Below are 22,027 nucleotides of genomic sequence, written 5' to 3'. Positions count from 1 at the left end.
TAATGGCATCTGAAGCAACATGGATGGATTAGATGTTATCATATACATGAAGTAAGCCAGACAGAAAACAGAAATATATCATTTACATGTGGAATCTAAGGAAAAAAAAAAAAAAAAGATACAAACGAACGTATTTACAAACAGGGAGGCCTGGCGTGCTGCGATTCATGGGGTCGCAAAGAGTTGGACACGACTGAGCGACTGAACTGAACTGATTTACAAACAGAAATAGATTTAGAGAAATAGAGAACAAATTTATGGTTACTAAAGGAGGATAGGGATAAATTAGGATTAAGGATTAAAATATACATACTACTATATACAAAAACAGATAAGCAACAAGGACCTACTGTCTAGCACAGGGAACTACACTAAATATCTTATAATCACATATAGTGGAAGAGACTATAAAAAAAAGAATATATACACATTATAAACCACTCTGCTGTACACCTGAAACTAACACAACTTTGGAAATCAACTACTTTTCAATAAAAATTTTCAAAAATTTTTTTAAAAGTCAAAAAAATTTAAAAAAAGCTTTCTTAAGTGACATGTATAATTTTAACGTCCAACTCAACTGATCATAAACCAAAGTCTTAAACCTTTTTTTTTTTTTTTTGGTGCTTCAAAGAAAAATACCCATACTTCAGACATAAAATCTGCAGAAAATAATTTGTCCCTAAGGAAACAAGTGTTGTCAGCTTAAACAGTTCACCATGAAATGTCTGAATTTCATACTTTTGACATATAACAAATACTCATTTTAAGACAACTGTTATATTCTTGATTTCCAATTTATTTTTCCTTATATCATTCAGAAGTATATCTAAGTAAAACTTTACATCATTCTGTTCTCCTGCTAACAAAAATTCTACCTGGTTCATGATAATATAATTGACAATATAGTTTGGATTTTTTTTTAAACCCCAAAATTTGTTTCACCCTTAATTTCTTGCACAAGACAAAATAAATATTAAACAAACTATTGTTTAGAAGCCCCAGTTTTTACCATTAAGGAAAGAATCCTCTGAAAATCAAAATTATTATCATATGGAAAACAGATTTGACATCTTTGGGAAATTGGGAAAAATTATTCTTAGAAATAAAAGTCAAATATTTAAGTAATTTTGCTATTTTCTTCATTTTTCATACCTAAAAACTGAGGATGGCTATTGAAATAGAAGCTAAGAGCAGACTACATTACAAGCACAAAGTATACTTAATCAAAGTGGTTCATTCATATTTGCCTACTTCATGAAATTAGCATTTAGAAATGAAATAGAAAATTCTGATATTGGAACTAATTCAATCAAATGTGGGCTAAAATTACCTTTGTCAACCAAAATCTAACAATAAAATTCAATAGATCTATTCATTATTTTTTAACCATTCCTTTTATTTTGTAGTTCTGGCTTTTATCTTCTCTGCCTATTTTAATATATGAGTATTACCCAACATTCTGTATTTAGCCCTCTGCCTTTTTAAAAATATATATATATACTACTTCTTTACAATATTTCATCTATTCCCATCACATCAGCTCTTCTTCACCTCTTCATGCATTCCTCTCAAACTGCCAACCTGTTGAACATCTCCAACAGATGTCATATATGCCAAATGTGTCAAACAGAAGGTCTTTCCCTCAAAGCTATCAGTGTCCCAATTTCTCTGTTTATGATATTAACATTTTCCAACTTACTTGAACATAAAGCTTTAGATTTTTAAAAAAATATTTTTCTTAAAAAAAAAATATTTTTCTTCATTTTCACACCATTCTAAGTCCTCCACTGAAGATTAACCAATGCAACTGCTGAAAAACTTTCAGTTTCAAGTAGTCCTAAATATCACCTGAGGGGCACTTTGTTTTGTCTTCCTGTATGGGATGATAACCTGTCAAAAAGCCTATGAATATACTTTAGAGTATAGTTTATAGTAGCTAGAGGAAAGGTTGGTTCATGGTTTAGAGAAGCTTGCAATTCATCATTTCTAGGAAACTCAAATATGCAGAGACTGGATCACAGCCTAATTGGAAAAAAATTAATGTATCTAGTGCTCACACATGCCATACTAGATGTGCCTGTTTATCTTCACATCACAGCTATAAATAAAGCAGAAAAGACTATGTTAAAGGCCTTTCATCACACTGACTACATATTAGATTTATTGGTGACTGCACTTCAGCCTTAATATTTTTAAGATTTAAACTTCTGAATCAATGATCAATGGTTACGATCCCTATTAATTTTTTCATATCTTCATTGTGGTCTTTAACATGTTTATTACAAGTTTTCCTGTTTGTCTCCTAGGGCAAGCGTGTTCTATACAGGATTACATCTCATTCGCTTTTGTATTTCCACTACTGAACACAATGCCTGATCCCAAACGTGTGTTGGATGAATTAACTTATATTTACTATTAGTCAATAAAGTTATGGTGACTTCTCTATATTAATTAAAAAAATACTGTGCTCAATTGTGTAAAGAACTGAAATGTAAAAGATCTTAACTCTTTCAAATAAAAATAGAAATGGCTCTAAGCCATATTTTTGTATTTAGAAATCCTTTTTAACCTAGTCACTCTTTGTCAAAATCTTAAAACTTCAAATAATTGAGAGTTCGGTTTGTCCTCTTTTTAGTGCTGCCAATTTGTTCTTTCTTCAAAAATTCATTACATCCTATCCATTGCTCCAGTTCAAAATATAAATATGCACACTTGAAAATAACATTGATATCCAAATATCCTAAACATTATTAAACTAAAAAATCAACCAGTTTAGGTTTTAATACCTTCTTCGTGTTTATCTCAATAGAAGAATAAGTTGGGGGGTGGGGGGAGTAAAAGATTGGCAGGAAAAACACTTTGGTGATTAAAGACAACATTCAAAATAAATAAAACAAAATATGCATTTTTTTAAATGCACTGTTTTGAACAGAACTAGTTTAAAATAGTCTTTGGACTTAAAATAGTGATATCTAAAATTCAAGTATAAGTCATTTATATTTTTTTGATGCAAAGTTTTATCACCCACCAAACTTAAGTTAGGTCTGCTTCAAACACAAATTCCTTGATTGGTGACTTTTTTTCTTGTTTTAATTTTTTTGGAAACCAACAACCAGTAACTGCCAGACCTGACACAGTATATGTAGCAGACCATAAGGACAATGGATGTGAGACAGAGAGATAACTCACAAATAAACCCAACTCTGGGGAAATCAGAACCAAAGAGGACCAGGAAGAAGTAAACAATCACCCTGAACCCAGAGAGACCCAAGAAAGACACAGGCCACCTCCACTTACAGAAAGAGTCCTGATCCAATTGTAAATATTTGACTCTCAGGCAATAGGCACTTCAATGAACACCTGGATTACATGGCTTTGAAAGTGAAGAAAATATCAAGAAAAATGTTCTAAGACTGCAGCCTTAAAAAGGAAGTATCAGTATCACGCAGCATTTGGTAGAGAGCTTTGGAACCTTACGAGTGCCTCTGTTGCATAACGAAGCTGACCCCGCACTGTCTTCCTGGGGCTTGGAGGTAGTAGCTGGCTTCTCCTAAAGGACCTGCTAAGACTGCTCAGGGGCAGAAATGGTTAACAGTCATTCATTCAGACCACCTTGATTCAGTTCCTTCATTTTTACTGGATGATTTCAACTCTGTTGTGTTTGCACTGGTTGATTTCAAAAGTCAATCTATTTGCTTTTCATCAGCAAAATTGCTCTGTCCTCCAGGACCATGCCAAAGAATATGATTTCATGTATTTCACTACCTACAACTGTTATCAAAGTCAATGATACAAAAGGTAACATTTTCAAAGGATGATAGCCTAAGAAATATATAGTTTATTCATCTCTCTAACTAGCTTAGATTTTAATCCTGGATCAAACCAAAGCATTACTCATTAAGCTGAACAAATATTTGGATAGTAGTTTTGTGGGGTGTGTGTGTGTTTGGACAAGTTCCTCTTCTTTAATAAAATTGCTTTTACTAAATTGAGCTTGGTTGGGATGCCCCCTGCTTGCTTGCTGCTGGTTTTTATGGATGAGATAGATATATTGCAGAAGTTGCCTCTCACATCACTTAGCCAGCCCTTCAGAAGCCCCAAGGGAGAAGATTTCTTCAAAACCTTCAGCGCAAGGAAGAGCTTTGACTCTCCTGAACAAATGACCCATTCCTATTTTATAGACCATGCAAGTCCCACGAACACTTGCCCATGTAGGGAAATTTAATTCAATTAAGTTTTCATTTTCATTTTAACTTCTTTTTATGTCTTCTCAAATGAATTTCAAATAAGAATGCTGTAAAAGACCGACTGTTAAAGTGGAATGCTTTCAAATGTATACGTAAATATATATATACACACACATATATATATATCTCCTCCCTCAGTCTCTCTATATATAAATAGATATGTATATATACATTCTTTATGTTCCTAGAGAGATGGACCAAACTTTGGCCTCTGTAGTTTCCTGTTTTCTTAATCAGGTTTCCTTACACTTGAAGGGACCATTTAATAACAGGTCTCATAGTTTTAATAGGTCACTTCAACCCATCCTCTATATATACAACCTTATCAACTGACTGCTCTTGACCAACTTGGGTCCTCAGTCTTCTTGATCAATGATTTCTGGCCTGAAAACTTAACATCACCATGTGCCTGCTCTTTGGCACCCAGATCTGTCCTGAATCATCTCTACCGCAAGCTGTGCATCAACAACAGCTGCCTCTACTACCTGGGAAACAGGAAAAAATGGCCAAAAAAAGAAGAAAGCAAGATTTATAAGTCTGTGAGAAAAGAAATCCTAAAACTCAGTTTGATTATATGCTAACTAGATACCTTTGGAAATCTAATGTGCTTTATACATTCAGCTCAGTTCAGTCACTCAGTTGTGTCCAACTCTTTGTAACTCCATGGACTACAGGATGCCAGGCCTCCTCGTTCATCACCAACTCCTGGAGTTTACTCAAACTCATGTCCATTGAGCCGGTGATGCCATCCAACCATCTCATCCTCTGTCGTCCCCTTCTCCTCCTGCCTTCAATCTTTCCCAGCATCAGGATCTTTTCCAGTGAGTCAGTTCTTCACATCAGGTGGCCAAAGTATTGGGGTTTCAGTTTCAGCATCAGTCCTTCCAATGAATATTCAGGACTGATTTCCTTTAGAATGGACTGGCTGGATCTCTTTGCAGTCCAAGGGACTCTCAAGAGACTTCTCCAACACCACAGTTCAAAAGCATCAATTATTTGGCCCTCAGCTTTCTTTACAGTCCAACTTTATATGTATATTCATGTACAATTTAATATGTAAAGTATAAATATCATTCAAAAATTTAAGATACACTGAATTCATGAGGACATAATATTCTAGAAAACATTCTCTTTTCTCTGGATATTACCTTTAGGAAAAGCTACCCTGAAATATAGATAATTTAAGTTATCTTGAAAAAACTGTTATTCTCCTTAGACGGCCACATATAAATCAATGAAGTTGGAACACTCCCTTATACCATATACAAAATTTTAATTCAAAATGGCTTAAAGACTTACATATAAGACACAACACCACAAAACTCCTAGAATAGCACATAGGCAAAACATTCTGTGACATAAATCGCACTGATGTTTCATAAAGTCAGTCTCTCAAGGCAAAATAAATAATAGCAAAAATAAACAATGGGACCTACTCAAACTTATGAGATTTTGCACACCAAAGGAAACCACTAACAAAACAAAAAGACAAACTACAGACTGGGAGAGAATTGCAAAAGATGCACAAACAGTCCATACAACTCAATTTCTTTTTTTTTTTCTTTTTCTTTTCCACTTATTTTTATTCATTGGAGGCTAATTACTTTACATCATTGCAGTGGTTTTTGTCATACATTGAAATGAATTAGCCATGGATTTACACATGTATTCCCCATCCCGATCCCCCCTCCCACCTCCCTCTCCACCCGATCCCTCTGGGTCTTCCCAGTGCACCAGGCCCGAGCACTTGTCTCATGCACCCAACCTGGGCTGGTGATCTGTTTCACCCTAGATAATATACATGTTTTGATGCTGTTCTCTTGAAACATCCCACCCTTGCCTTCTCCCAGAGTCCACAAGTCTGTTCTATACATCTGAGTCTCTTTTCTGTTTTGCATATAGGGTTTTCGTTACCATCTTTCTAAATTCCATATATATGTGTTAGTATACTGTAATGGTCTTTATCTTTCTGGCTTACTTCGGTCTGTATAATGCGCTCCAGTTTCATCTATCTCATTAGAACTGATTCAAATGAATTCTTTTTAATGGCTGAGTAATATTCCATGGTGTATATGTACCACAGCTTCCTCATCCATTCATCTGCTGATGGGCATCTAGGTTGCTTCCATGTCCTGGCTATGATAAACAGTGCTGCGATGAACATTGGGGTGCACGTGTCTCTTTCAGATCTGGTTTCCTTGGTGTGTATACCCAGAAGTGGGATTTCTGGGTCATATGGCAGTTCTATTTCCAGCTTTTTAAGAAATCTCCACACTGTTTTCCATAGTGGCTGTACTAATTTGCATTCCCACCAACAGTGTAAGAGGGGTCCCTTTTCTCCACACCCTCTCCAGCATTTATTGCTTGTAGACTTTTGGATAGCAGCCATCCTGACTGGTGTGTAATGGTACCTCATTGTGGTTTTGATTTGCATTTCTCTGATAATGAGTGATGTTGAGCATCTTTTCATGTGTTTGTTAGCCATCTGTATGTCTTCCTTGGAGAAATGTCTGTTTAGTTCTTTGGCCCATTTTTGGATTGGGTCATTTATTTTTCTGGAGTTGAGCTGCAGGAGTTGCTTGTATATTTTTGAGATTAATCCTTTGTCTGTTGCTTCGTTTGCTATTATTTTCTCCCAATCTGAGGGCTGTCTTTTCACCTTGCTTATAGTTTCCTTTGTTGTGCAAAAGCTTTTAAGTTTCATTAGGTCCCATTTGTTTATTTTTGCTTTTGTTTCTAAAATTCTGGGATGTGGGTCATAGAGGATCCTGCTGTGATTTATGTCGGAGAGTGTTTTGCCTATGTTCTCCTCTGGGAGTTTTATAGTTTCTGGTCTTACATTTAGATCTTTAATACATTTTGAGTTTATTTTTGTGTATGGTGTTAGAAAGTGTTCTAGTTTCATTCTTTTACAGGTGGTTGACCAGTTTTCCCAGCACCACTTGTTAAAGAGGTTGTCTTTTTTCCATTGTATATCCTTGCCTCCTTTGTCGAAGATAAGGTGACCATAGGCTCGTGGATTTATCTCTGGGCTTTCTATTCTGTTCCATTGATCTATATTTCTGTCTTTGTGCCAGTACCATACTGTCTTGATGACTGTGGCTTTGTAGTATAGTCTGAAGTCAGGCAGATTGATTCCTCCAGTTCCATTCTTCTTTCTCAGGATTACTTTGGCTATTTGAGGTTTTTTGTATTTCCATACAAATTGTGAAATTATTTGTTCAAGTTCTGTGAAAAATACCGTTGGTAGTTTTATAGGGATTGCATTGAATCTATATATTGCTTTGGGTAATATAGCCATTTTGACAATACTGATTCTTCCAATCCATGAACACAGTATATTTCTCCATCTGTTTGTGTCCTCTTTGATTTCTTTCATCAGAGCATTACAGGCCTACCTCAAGAAACAAGAAAAAAGTCAAATAAATAACCTAACTCTACACCTAAAGCAACTAGAGGAGGAAGAAATGAAGAACCCCAGGGTTAGTAGAAGGAAAGAAATCTTAAAAATTAGGGCAGAAATAAATGCAAAAGAAACTAAAGAGATCATAGCAAAAATTAACAAAGCTAAAAGCTGGTTTTTTGAAAAAATAAACAAAATTGACAAACCATTAGCAAGACTCATTAAGAAACAAAGGGAGAAAAACCAAATTAACAAAATTAGAAATGAAAATGGAGAGATCACAACAGACAACACTGAAATACAAAGGATCATAAGAGACTACTACCAGCAGCTCTATGCCAATAAAATGGACAACTTGGAAGAAATGGACAAGCTCTTAGAGAAGTATAAATTTCCAAAACTGAACCAGGAAGAAATAGAAGATCTTAACAAAACCATCACAAGCAAGGAAATCGAAACTGTAATCAGAAATCTTCCAGCAAACAAAAGCCCAGGACCAGATGGCTTCACAGCTGAATTCTACCAAAAATTTAGAGAAGAGCTAACACCTATCTTACTCAAACTCTTCCAGAAAATTGCAGAAGAAGGTAAACTTCCAAACTCATTCTATGAGGCCACCATCACCCTAATTCCAAAACCAGACAAAGATGCCACAAAAAAAGAAAACTACAGGCCAATATCACTGATGAACATAGATGCAAAAATCCTTAACAAAATTCTAGCAAACAGAATCCAACAACATATTAAAAAAATCATACATCATGACCAAGTGGGCTTTATCCCAGGAATGCAAGGATTCTTTAATATCCGCAAATCAATCAATGTAATACAACACATTAACAAATTGAAAGATAAAAATCATATGATTATCTCAATAGATGCAGAAAAAGCCTTTGACAAAATTCAACATCCATTTATGATAAAAACTCTCCAGAAAGCAGGAACAGAAGGAACATACCTCAACATAATAAAAGCTATATATGACAAACCCACAGCAAGCATCACCCTCAATGGTGAAAAATTGAAAGCATTTCCCCTGAAATCAGGAACAAGACAAGGGTGCCCACTCTCACCACTACTATTCAACATAGTTTTGGAAGTGTTGGCCACAGCAATCAGGGCAGAAAAAGAAGTAAAAGGAATCCAGATAGGAAAAGAAGAAGTGAAACTCACTCTGTTTGCAGATGACATGATCCTCTACATAGAAAACCCTAAAGACTCTACCAGAAAATTACTAGAGCTAATCAATGAATACAGTAAAGTTGCAGGATATAAAATTAACACACAGAAATCTCTTGCATTCCTATACACTAACAATGAGAAAACAGAAAGAGAAATTAAGGAAACAATACCATTCACCATTGCAACAAAATGAATAAAATACTTAGGAGTATATCTACCTAAAGAAACAAAAGACCTATACATATAAAACCATACAACTCAATTTCAAAAAAACAATACTTTCAAAAAATAGGCAAGAGACCTGAACAGACATTTCTGCAAAGAAGACATACAGATAGCCAACAGGCAAACGAAAAGATGCTCAATATCATTAATTATTTGAGAAATACAAATCAAAACTACAATGAGGTATCACCTCACACAGGTCAAAATGGCCATCATCAAAGACTCTACAAATATATGCTGGAGAAGGTGTATTGAAACAAGAACCCTCCTACACTGTTGGTGGGAATGTAAATTGGTGCAGCCATTATGAAGAACAGTATAGAAGTTCATTAAAAACACTAAAAACAGAGTTACTGTCTAGTCCAGCAATCCCATTCCTGGGTATACATCCAGAAAAGCTAAGTGCTCTAATTCAAAAAGATACACGCACCCTAGTGTTCACAGTGGCTCTATATATAACAGCCAAGACACAGAAGCAGCCTCAGGGTCCATCAACAGATGAAGGAATAAAGACGACATGGGTTGTATGGGTGTGTGTGTGTGTGTACGTGTGCATCCTAACTTCAGTCATGTCCAACTCTTGGTGATGCTATGGACTGTAGCCCACCAGGCTCCTCTGTCCATGGGATTCTCCAGGCAAGAATATTGGAATGGGTTGCCATGCCCTCCTCCAGGGGATCTTCCCCACCCAGGGATCAAATCTGAGTCTCTTAAGTTTCCTGCATTGGCAGGCAGATTCTTTATTACTAGTGCCACCTGGGTGTGTGTATATATATATACACAGACACATGTATGTAAATGTGTGTATATTTATATATGTATGTTTGTAGTGGAATACTACTCAGTCATTAAAAAAGAATGAAATAATGCCACTTGCAGCATCATGAATCAACTTAGAGATTGTCATACTAAGTGAGGTAGATCAGAAAGAGAAAACCAAATACCATATGATATCACTTATTATGTGGAATCTAAAAACTGGACAAATGAACTTATTTAAAAAATAGAAACACAGAGACATAGAAAACAATCTTATGGGTACCAAAGGGGAAGGGGGAGGGATAAATCAGGAGTATGGGATTAATAGATGTACACTACCATATATAAACAGTAAGTTATTATATTTCACAGGGAACTATATTCAGGATCGATCTTGTAATAACCAACAATGGAAAACAATAGGAAAAGAATACACACACACACACACACACATGTATATATACATAACGAAATCACTTTGCTATAGACCTGAAACACAATAATGTAAATCAATTATATTTCAATTAATAAAAACTGTTACTCTCAAGTCATCCAGTATATATATTCACTTGCTTATCAATGTGTAGGTGCAAGAAAAATAAATTCTAATATAAGCTCAAAAGAAACACTAATAGTAAAATAACTATCCTTTTAAAAACACCTCTCAAGAAAACAATATTATTTAAGAGCTGTTTTATTTCAGATTATCAAAGCTTCTTCACGGAAGCAGTCATTCAACGGTTACTACCTAAGTCATTTTCCAAGGTCAGTACTACCTTGATATCGAGTCAGAAAAAGATACTAAAAGTATATAAGTAAAAACTACACACAAATACCTCTAATGAATAGTAATGTTACAATCCTCAACAAAATACTAGCAAGCCAAATTCAGTAAAGTATTAAAAGAATTATATACCATGACTATTTGGGATTTATTGCTGGAATGCAAGTATGGTTCAACCTATTAAAAGTCAATGTAGGACACCACATTAACGGAATGAAAGGAAAAAGTTATATGATTATTTCAATGAGTGGAGACAAAGCATGTGACCAAATTCAACACCTTTCATGCTAAGAACATTTAACAGACTAGAAATAGAAGCAAACAACCTCAATATAATTAAGGGTTACTATATTGGTAAATACAATACCATGTTTAGGTTAACAACTTACATCAAGGAAACTAGACTCATTAAAAATTTCCATAAGGAGTACTTACCTGCCAAAATTTTCTTGAACTGTCTAAACCATATCTCACAGTGGTCTTCACTTAAATTAATAAGATCAAGAGTAGAATCCTTTAATTTATTTTGTTCCTTTTTCAAACATATGAAGAGAGTGATTCCTAATAAAGTACCACTTCTCTGCTGTTTAATTGAATAACGCCGTTTCAGTTTGACAGAGAATATGTCCTTGAGTTCAACAAATTCTTCTTTACGTAGAAAATCATACTTGGAATCACCTGAAAAGAAATTAAAATTTCCAGTCAAAACCGTTGTGTTTATATTCTTGTATGTATGAAAAATAAATAGTGAAAACCTAGAAAATATTTATCATCTGTAATTTTACTGATTATGCTTTGTCAAGTCCTATATGAGATGAGGAGGGGAAAAAAGAAAAATTAGGTCCATTATCCCATAGATAGAAAAAATGGAAGAGAGACCCTGCCACACAAGGCCTAGGACATTCAGAATCTGAGAATATTCAATGTATGAAGAAATCCAGGAACAAAAACAAAGCAACATATCAGTAATACTAAATTAGTATCATGCAAGAGGCTTCCTGTTACTTACAGGGACAGAATAAAGTAATGGAAAGAAAAGGATTCACTAACATAAGTGAGTTTGAGGCAGGCTGTTGAAGGAAACATGAAAGGGAAAGAAAATGTACATTCTTGGTAAAGAGATGCATGTGCAAAAAGGAAATGGTGAGATTGCTGTGAGTAGAAAACATAATGAATTCCTACCAATCTAAAAAGATCCACCTGAATCTTACTATGTTGCTGTTGTTGTTTACAAACCTACATCTCATGACTTGATGGATGGGATAGAAGGAAATTAAAGAAGAATAACAATAATCTTTGTGGGAAGGTCATCCACCCGAAAAGGCATCTACTGCAATGAAGGTTCTGAATCAAAACAAAATTATAATGAAGGAATTATCTTTGATCTTTGTGGGTTTTGGCTTCCTTAAAGGTGACTTATAAGAAAAAGAAATGATTCAGACCTCAGGTTTCTTTCCCTGAAGATTTTCAAGGATTAGCAGAAGGAAAAGTTTGAAATTCACATTAGGATGAGTCAATGAAAAGTGGGATAAATTTACTGGTGAACACAATAACACTGAATTATTTTGTTTCATTGATTTAGCATCCAAAACAGTTTAACATGGATATAACTATGTATCATTTAGTTTAAGAAACTTCTGTTGAATGCTTTGTGTTAAACACTATGCAGAATGCAAGAGAGAAAAGTTCTACTACCTGCTCTTGAGTGGCCATTAATTTATTAGGGATTAAAATAGATATTTAAAGTAGATATACTTGGGATATACATAAAAGAATTCTGGTATCTCAGAGGGTCATATTAATTTTTATTGGAAAATCCAAGAAAAGAATTTGCACTGGACAGTTTTACAGAGTCAGAGAAGGCAAATAATGGATTTCTATGTACAGCGCAAGAGGGAGAGTAAACAGGCAAGTCAGCAGCACATACAAACGCACGTGTCACTGTGCGCTGTGCCCATTGTATGCTGGTATTTCTTTCGTGAATTTTGGCTTCATCTTAAATATGGTCCTTTCCATCATTGTACAATGGTTGCCAGTGAATTTGAATTTGGTTCTCTATTCAAATCTAGTGGGATGGGAAGAGGTGTGCATATATGAGAGATTCAACATGTTTTAATCCTGAACAAGGATTAAAACTTTTTGTCATTCACTGTCCTAATGTTATACTTCACCTGGAACACTTACTCTCTTAATCAAGACCCTTCCCAGGGGATGTGTTGGGACCCACTTTCCCTAAAGGCTGAGGACACCTGAACTGAAGTTGGGAAGGCTCCCAACAAGGTGCAGAAGAGGAAGTCTGAGTCCAGATTTATCATGAGTCCATGATAAATCTTCATGCTACACTTGGGAGTTTGCTCACTGAGCATTGATCCCAAGGTGGTGTACATTTTTCACCCTGTAATTTAGTTTAGCAAAGATGATTATGTCATCAGGATAAAGATTAGAAAACAGAAGAAAGACATTGGAGGAATGGAAATCAGTCTATGAGGTTTGAACTAAGGTAGAGGAAATGATAGGGACATGCTTTCCTTTTTAATAATTGTACTGGAGAGAAAAATATTATGTTTAGAAGTTTTTTCCCCTAAAATTTATGTTATTGAATATTACATTTAACATAAAAATAGAATATTACATAAATGCAAATTTAGAATTTATTTATATGTTTGTGCAGAATGGATAATTATTAGCTGCCTAACATTCCTCCTACAGGCAAAATATAAAATCACATCTTTTGTTTCAGTTCAGTCACTCAGTTGTGTCCAACTCTTTGCAACCCCGTGGACTACAGCACGCCAGGCTTCCCTAACCATCACCAATTCCTGGAGTTTGCTCAAACTCATGTGCGTCGAGTCTGTAATGCCATCCAACCATCTCATCCTCTGTCATCCTCTTCTCTTCCTGCCTTCAATCTTTCCAAGCATCAGGGTCTTCTCCAATGAGTCAGTTCTTCACATCAGGTGGCCAAAGTATTAGAGCTTCAGCATCAGTCCTTCCAATGAATATTCAGGACAGATTTCCTTTAAGTCCGGTTGGATCTCCTTGCAGTCCAAATGGCTCTCAAGAGTCTTCTCCGACATCACAGTTCAAAACCATCAATTAATTCTTTGGCACTCAGCTTTCTTTATGGTCCAATTCTTCCATCCATACATGACTACTGGAAAAACCATAGCTTTGACTAGATGGACCTTTGTTGGCAAAGCAATATCTCTGCTTTCTACTATGCTGTCTAGGTTGATAGTAACTTTTCTTCCAAGGAGCAAATGTCTTTTAATTTCATGGCTTCAGTCACCATCTGCAGTGATTTTGGAGCCCCCCAAAATAGTCTGTCATTGTTTCCATTGTTTCCCCATCTATTTGCCATGAAGTGATAGGACTAGATGCCATGATCTTTGTTTTGTGAATGTTGAGTTTTAAGCCAGCTTTTTCACTCTCCTCTTTCACCTTCACCAAAAGGCTCTTTTGTTCCTCTTTGCTTTCTGCCCTAAGGGTGGTGTCATCTGCATATCTGAGGTTATTGATATTTCCCCCAGCAATCTTGATTCTAGCCTGTGCTTCATCCAGCCTGGCATTTTGCATGATGTACTCCGATATAAGTTAAATAAGCAGGCTGACAATATACAGCCTTGACGTACTCCTTTCCCAATTTGGAAACTGTCGTTCCATGCTCAATTCTGTTGCTTATTGACCTGCATGCAGGTTTCTCAGAGAGGCAGGTAAGATGGTCTAGTATTCCAATTTTGGTATGTGCATTGCCTAAAGTTGCTTCCCTGGTGGCACAGATGGTAAAGAATCTGCCTGTTATGCAAGAGACAAGGGTTCAATCCCTGGGTTTGAAAGATCCCCTGGAGAAGGGAATAGCAACCCACTCCAGTATTCTTGCTGGGAAATCCCATGGACAGAGGAGCCTGGTGGGCTACAGTCCATGAGGTAGCAAAGAGTCAGATACAACTGAGCAACTGAGCACAATCTTATAATATTAATTATAAGCTTGTGTCTCATATTAATTTAATTTTTATGTAATCAAACATACAACAAATAAGACCACCAAAGGAGGCAGGTAGGAAGTGAGGGAAGGATCACTGAGGGGAAAAAATGAAAAGGATGAAATATGTATTTTTTCACTCAAAGTCCTGTATTATAGTCTGAATTCCTGGCCATGTGTACTTTACTTTGGCAGTAAACAATTCAATGACTATTCCTATTTAAAATCTCTTGTAATTGCATATTTAAAGATACTAAAACAACAACCAATATCCAGTTTAGTAGTAAAAACTAGTAGAATTTATGGAAACAGGACAAGAATACCTATATTACTCTTACTATTCTCAACATTCTGCTCACTCTCACACACAAGGAAAATTAAATAAAGAAGATGCTGGAAGGGGTAGAGGGAGAGATGAAACTATAGCTATTTATAGACACTATCACAATAAATTCATAAAACCCAAAAGAATCTATTTGAAATCATTAGAACTAATAAGAATATCCAATAAGGAAGCTGGTTACAAATATATCAATATCTAGAAAGAAAAGATACTGGGGATAAAGAGACCTTATGCAAATTATTATCCAGGAACAAATTTATCAAAATGATCCTGGACTTGTTTGGGTAGAAAAGGCCACACAAAATAAATTGTGAGACAAATGAAGGCATATCAAGTTCCAAGATTACATTATTTTTATGCTAGTATTCTCATTACTACTTATAATGCAATTCCAATCAAAATCGAAATGGTCTTTTCTTTGATATAAGGAGCAAGGAAACTTATAAAATGATTTGTAAATTTTCTTGGAATAAATAATGAAGAAAAATGTTTTAATAGTAATGAGGAGAAGTATATACCCAGCTAGATAATATCTTGTAAAGTTATAATAATTAAAACATCTAGAAATAGATAAATGAATGGCCCAAAGAAACATTTGCAAATATTTTAAAAGTCGCAAATGTGATAATGGTAGTATCCAAAATCAGTGAGGAATATTTAGTAAAAGATGACTTAGAACTGGTTCATATTTTAAAAAGAAAAGAAAAACTACATCTCTATTTCATAATATACACTAATGTTCCTAGATTACAAAGAACTTTATATAACCATAAATTAGTAAAGCCATAGTACAGCAATAAAGGCAGACAAACAGAGACTGAGATACATAACATAAAGGTTATTTAATGCCAATAAAGTCCTAAAGACCCATAAATAGAAGTCATAAACAAAATCCCACTGGGAAGAAATATTTGCAACATATGACAGTTAAATAATCTATTTAATCAAGAAAAGAAACACTTCAGTAGAAGAGTACATTAAAGACCCAGGCAGGCATTTCACAAAAGAAGAAATGCAAATTGACCAGTGAACATATGAGAAAGTTCAATCTAATTAGTAATCAAAGAAATGCAAATTAAAACAACAAGATACCACTTTTTGCCTTTTAGATTGGCACAAGATCAAAAATAACGCTCATTGATGGTGTGGGCAAAGGGAACCAGTCCCAGCGCTGGTGGGAATGCAAAAAATGGTAACTGCTGGAGAACAAGTTGGGAATACTTATCAAAAGATTTCAAAATGTTAATTGCAGCAGTATTTAAAATAGCAAAACTATTTGAAGCAGTATTCATATTCTTCAATAGGAGAATTGCTTAATCATAATCTGCAAATCACAATGAGAAAATTAGATCTTTGTGTTATGAGGTGGAAAGACATCCATGTTAAGAGGTATGAGTAAGTGGAATAAAAAGCAAATGACAATAATCTGATAGGCTGATCTCACTTTCATTAAAAGGAGAAAAAAATCCACGCAGAAAACACACAACAAATAGTGGTTATCAATGAAAACAGAGATATAAAGGAGTATAAGATTAATTTTTACTTATAAACCTTCTTTTCTGTAATCAGCATTATATTTTATCAGTTTTTTAAAATGAAAAAAGGGAAAATGTTTTAAAATATGCATATTTTTGATCTAGCAATTTACTTCCAGGAATTTACCCTAAGGGAATAGATAATATGCACAATTTAGCTAAAAGAATGCTTACCCAAGCATTATTTGAGTGAAACTTGGAAATAACCTAAATGTGATCTAACAGAGTATTGGTTTTGGAAAATGAAGCATATTCATATACTATAATGCTATTCAGCCATTAAAATGTAGAAATCTGACTAGAAAAGTGTCTAAAACAGTATACCACATTTCCATTACTGTTTTGTATATATTTATTGAATGCATAATGTATGTGGAATGTATTTCCATATGCACATATGTATGATGATGCATATGAAAACTTGAAAGGAGAGTGAGATTGTGAATTAGTTTGCGTATATGAATTTCTAATTTTCCTACAATGGAAATATTTCTGTAATCAACTGAAAAAGATGGTTTTCTCGCTCATCCTAAAATAGTTCCTGGTCATATTATTCATTTTAATTTTTAAAATCTCCTTTTCTAAAACATAAGGGAAGCTAACATTTAATTAGCATGTGCTATATGCCAGACATTGCCCTCAGCACTTTACACCTATTACCTCATTTAATCCTTACACTACCCAAGGTAGACGCTTTTCCCTAAAAACGAGGAATTCAGGCCAGAGCATTTAAGTAACTTGTCCATGGTCATACACCTGGTAGGAGCCAGATCCAAGATCTAAATCCAAGTACTTTGACTGGTCTTTACCAACACTACACAGAAGTAATGACCTTCTTGAAGTAAACACACACTCATCTGACCTTCTGGATCTGTTTTTTATTCCTAGTCAAACTTAAAACAGTAGACAAGCCATTGCTCCGTCTCTAACTAGATCCCAGGAAAACAGCAAAACCACTCATGTGTCTTAACTTAGTAGACTTGATCCTTAAACAACCCAGGGTTGTTTAAAGGTACATCCTCAAGTGCCATCAAAAATCCATATATAATTTATAGCCATCCCTCTATATTCACGGTTGCTTCCATCTATGGTTCCACATCCAAGAATGCAAACAAGCACCATTTACTACTGATAAAAATTTGCATATATGTGGACAAACATGGTTCAAACGTATGTTGTTCAAGCGTCAAGTGTACTTCATTCAAAACTTCATGGTGACCTTCAAGGAAATGGAAGGTTAGACTGCAGCAACCAGGAGCTGACAGAACTGAAAACTCTGAAAAGGCCTGTAACTCTCTGAATGGTATTTCCTGCTTTCCCGGCTTGGACTTCTAATCTGTTCCCACATTTGCCCACAGATTCAAATTTGGAGTTTTCACATGCCTGATCTCTTCACCAGTGTGACAAGAGGGAACTAAGAGGAAGAACTACAGATTTACAACAAACATTTTGTTTTCATTTGAAATGAAAATAAAGATAACTGATTTGTGAATCAAATAGTTTTTGCTTGTTTTACAAATTTCTAACAATAGGCAAATGTTCTTCAGCACTCTATTTTCCTCAGCAGCTATAGGAATATCTCAGGTGCCAATTTCCTACATAGAAATTCTGGTCTGTTATTCATTTCTGCAACGTCACTCATTTACCTCATTTACACAGCATGAGTAAATCAGCCCAGTTCTCTCTAATCACAGGATACACCTCATTCTAAACAAAACTGTTTCCTAACATATGCAAAGACATGTATATAACTAGTTTTATAGAAAACTGTTTTCTTCTGAATATAGTCTTTAGGAATAAAACTCGTTAGAATTGTGTGAACTTGAATTTAAAATGGTTTTATTTAATGGCTTGGAACTGTCTAAACATTGTTTACCCACTATCAGATTAGATGGTGCTTGTCTGTGTCTTTGTTTCGTTTTTGAAGTTTGTGAGATATAAGCAGTGGACCAGCTGGCTCTGTGGGGTAGCAAGACACTGGCTTCCAAGACTTGAAAGAGAGCTAAGGCCAAAGGGTCCTCAGGTTTCTAGGTGGAGTGCCCTCAGGCTAACCCCCAGTGAGCTGAAGGTTCTAGAGATGTCTGAGAAGATAAGCTGAAAATCTAAGAAGGTCATTGTTTCCCCTCGAACCCCACACCAAAACACTTAACTCTTTGAGACACAGTTAGAAAATACAAATATTTATGAGAAATATGATTAAAGAGAAAAAAAGAAACCATATTCAGAGTGAAGACTATTATTTTGGGGTCTATAAAAATCAACCACTTATCTATACCTCTTTATAATAAAAGTTTAAGAATGACTCAGACTTTTATTCTCTATGTGAATCAGAAAAATACTGCTTTTGGTTTATAAACTATTTTATTTATAAATGCTGAAACATACTTAGGTCTTTTATCTCTGCCTAATAGTTCATCTGTAAGATAGCCACTTCCATCACCGCACAGCAACCTCTGTTAATAGGATAACCAGTTTCTGCCATGAATAAAGCAAATGCTTTCATAATTGTATGCAAAAGCCACATTTCCATGCACAACCTAAGTATGTAAAAGAGGAGCTAAAATTTTTTAAAAACATACTTGGGGGGATATAATTTAAATGTAACTTTATTTTACTTTAATGCTAAAACATACATTTATTGGTAAAAAAATATGAAGTCAAACTTTATCCATAAATTGATATTTGATAACACTGGAAAAATATGAAAATCATCTATAGACATTTTTCTCAGTTTAGGAGCATTAAAACATTACAGATGATGTGCAATTTTTCTTTGTGGCATGTGGTTTATTATTTGAAATCTATTGGTTCATTAGGATCATATTGGTGATAGCTAGTTGTTTCAGAACATTAACTGTCCTCTCACATTACTTACAGAGATGCTGGGGACCATCTGTTCCAGCACAGGATTTAAGTATATGTCTATTGGATATCATGCTATTTATTTAATTCAGCACCCACTTCCTATTGTTGTATTTTCTTGGGGGGAAAAGTCAATTTAATTACAGGGAATAAAGATAACCTCTCCTGGCAGGTTACCCTGTCACCATGAGAGCAAAGCAGGACCTGCTTAAAGTAGGTTAAGTTGGCTAACAAGAACAGTAAAACCAACATCACTTAAGAATATTTAGCAAAGGTTTAACAGAAATAGAACAGTGAATGGCACTTTTAAAAATATTACTGTAAGCCCAGGGCTTGTCTAAATCAATCTTGGCACATCTGTCTGATGCAGACCGTAAACAGGATTAGAGCTGGATTTATCTGCTTGGCGCTAATTGTGCTCACAGTTCCTGCACATGTCCACTCTTTAAAATACTGCCCAAAAAACAAGGCTGCCTGGTAGACAGCTCCCACAACAGAGCGCAGACACACACTTATGGTATATTAGATGGTTAAGCAATGTGATGTCTAACCATTTTTTTTTTTTTGGCTCTTCAGAATTACTTATCTAATCCCCTAATTAAAAATACAAAATTCTGTTTGAATACACCACATACTGAGATAAATCTGTGAAGCAAGGGACCAATAAATTTGAATACACTTTAATTGTAAGAAGAAAACACAATTTAATTGTTAATAATCAGGTTAAACCAGGGTTTAAATAAATAGGGCTGCTCCAGTAATTTACTGAAAAACCATCACAGTGCATTACAATCCTCAAGAATTCTGACTTAACATTTGTTAGCATAAAAGCTTAAGTTCCTAAATATAAACACTTGTCAAGAATGACAAGAAATAGAATTATCTTGTAAAAGAATACCAAAAAGTCACATTTTTGTCATACCAAATAAAAAAATTAATGCTCAATTTCTATCTGCAATTTTTTCCCACTTATTTCTAGTTATTTCTATCATGTATAAATAGCTTAGGGGCTTCTCTTAAGAACTTAAGCACCCAAAGATACATAGGTACTTTTGCATAAAGTCTAAAATGAACTGATTAGTCAAATAATGTAAATATTATTCTGATTATTTGAAATGTAGACAATAAACATATAATTCTTTATTCAGAACATTGAATGTCTATGCTACAAAGTGACAATAACAATTTAAAATTACATAGTCTATATTTAATCACAAATACCACATAAACTCAGTATATTTAAAAATAGTATAATTGAAAATTTAGGTTGACTTTGACAAATTTCTATTCTAAGCTCTTTTCTTGGAACTCATGTTCCCAATAGCAAACTCTTAGAAATCAATTTTTTCCCTAAATCAAAACCATTAATAAATGTTCATACTTATAATGTTATTTTGTACAAATAATGGCAAAATTGGCAAATTAAGGCAATCATTTAAATAGTCTCAATATGTTTTCTCAGAAGGTACAGAGGATCAAAATGATTTTTATAAAAATACTAAAGATGTTATTTGCCTTTTTCACTGTGCTGACATTTGCATGGATGGTGAAAAGGAAATAGTGGTTAAAACATCTAGTGTCACCATGAATCAAGGAAGTGACACTAAATTTCACTAATAATTGTGAAGTGAAAAGTCCTCATCACTTCAAACTCACAGTATAAAAAAAAAGTATCACTTAACTGTCCTTGATGAAGTAGTAACACTTTAATTTTTAAAAATCTCTACCCTTTTGTAATTTCTTTTTTATATGTATTATGTGTGATAATGGGAATTGTACCAAAAAGCATTTCAGCTACAAATGAAAGTGATAGTTCTCCCCAGGAAAAGAACTCATACCATTCACACTGTGACTAGCTCGATTTTGTTCGGAAACATTTTTGCTTGAAAGATGGGACTAACAAACTTATATGCGAGTATGAGTATTTGGTAAATGTTTTCTGGGAACTGAGTAAAGTGAGCCAGTCACTCAAGCAAAACAACTGAGAATGCTGTCAATGACAAAATTCTAACTTTCAAGCAAAACTCAGAATTTTGTAAAACCTGTATCTGCCATGGTGAGCTTGAGAGCTTCCCAATATTTAAAGAATCTTATGCTGAGATTGGCAGTGATGTTAATATATCTGATAGTTTAAATATTTATATAATTATATGTGTCAACATTTGGAAACTCTATATAACTCAGTAGACCAATTTTTCCAAATACTCAATGCAGGGTATTATAAAATTATGCATAATTAAAGATTCAAAGTGCAATAAATTTTCAAATAGCAAACTACCGAAGGTTAATTGATATCTTTACAGATTCTGCTTTGTAACTAACATTTAAGAAATTAGCACTTACCAAGTTTTACTGTAGTATCAAAAAATATCCACAATTACCTGAAAACACTTCTCCTGTTCTAAACAAATATCTGTGTGAAATTGGATTTTTCTTATACACTTTAACAAAAACAAATACATTCACAACAAACTGAAGGCAGAAGCAATCTTGAAAACTCAGCTGTCTTTTACTAAATCTTTCTATTAAGGAATACTGTGTCTTCTATAAAAAAGATTTACAAACTGTAGTCAAGAAAATGACACTGATCTTTTTATTGTTTTGGAAAACAATTATCTTTAGTCCAAACATTATTTATGTTAAAATGCAATGGACTCATTACTGTTATTTTTAATGAATATTTTAAATGTTTAACTTCTAAC

At 34.4% G+C, this 22,027-nt stretch overlaps 1 protein-coding gene across 1 annotated transcript in view; it reads right to left on the bottom strand.

Moving 5' to 3' along the window:
- The window catches only part of CERKL (CERK like autophagy regulator), a 136,523-nt gene that overhangs the window by 72,260 nt on the left and 42,236 nt on the right, over window positions 1–22,027 (bottom strand). Inside the window, exon 2 of the mRNA XM_020888677.2 lies at window positions 11,039–11,281. Coding sequence (XP_020744336.2) covers window positions 11,039–11,281 — 243 coding nt within the window. The remainder of the gene's footprint in view (window positions 1–11,038; window positions 11,282–22,027) is intronic.

Source organism: Odocoileus virginianus, chromosome 13, assembly GCF_023699985.2.
Source record: "Odocoileus virginianus isolate 20LAN1187 ecotype Illinois chromosome 13, Ovbor_1.2, whole genome shotgun sequence".
NCBI classification, from domain to species: domain Eukaryota; kingdom Metazoa; phylum Chordata; class Mammalia; order Artiodactyla; family Cervidae; genus Odocoileus; species Odocoileus virginianus.
Note: the sequence above shows the minus strand (reverse complement) of the source record. Positions and strands in the feature narration are given on the sequence as shown.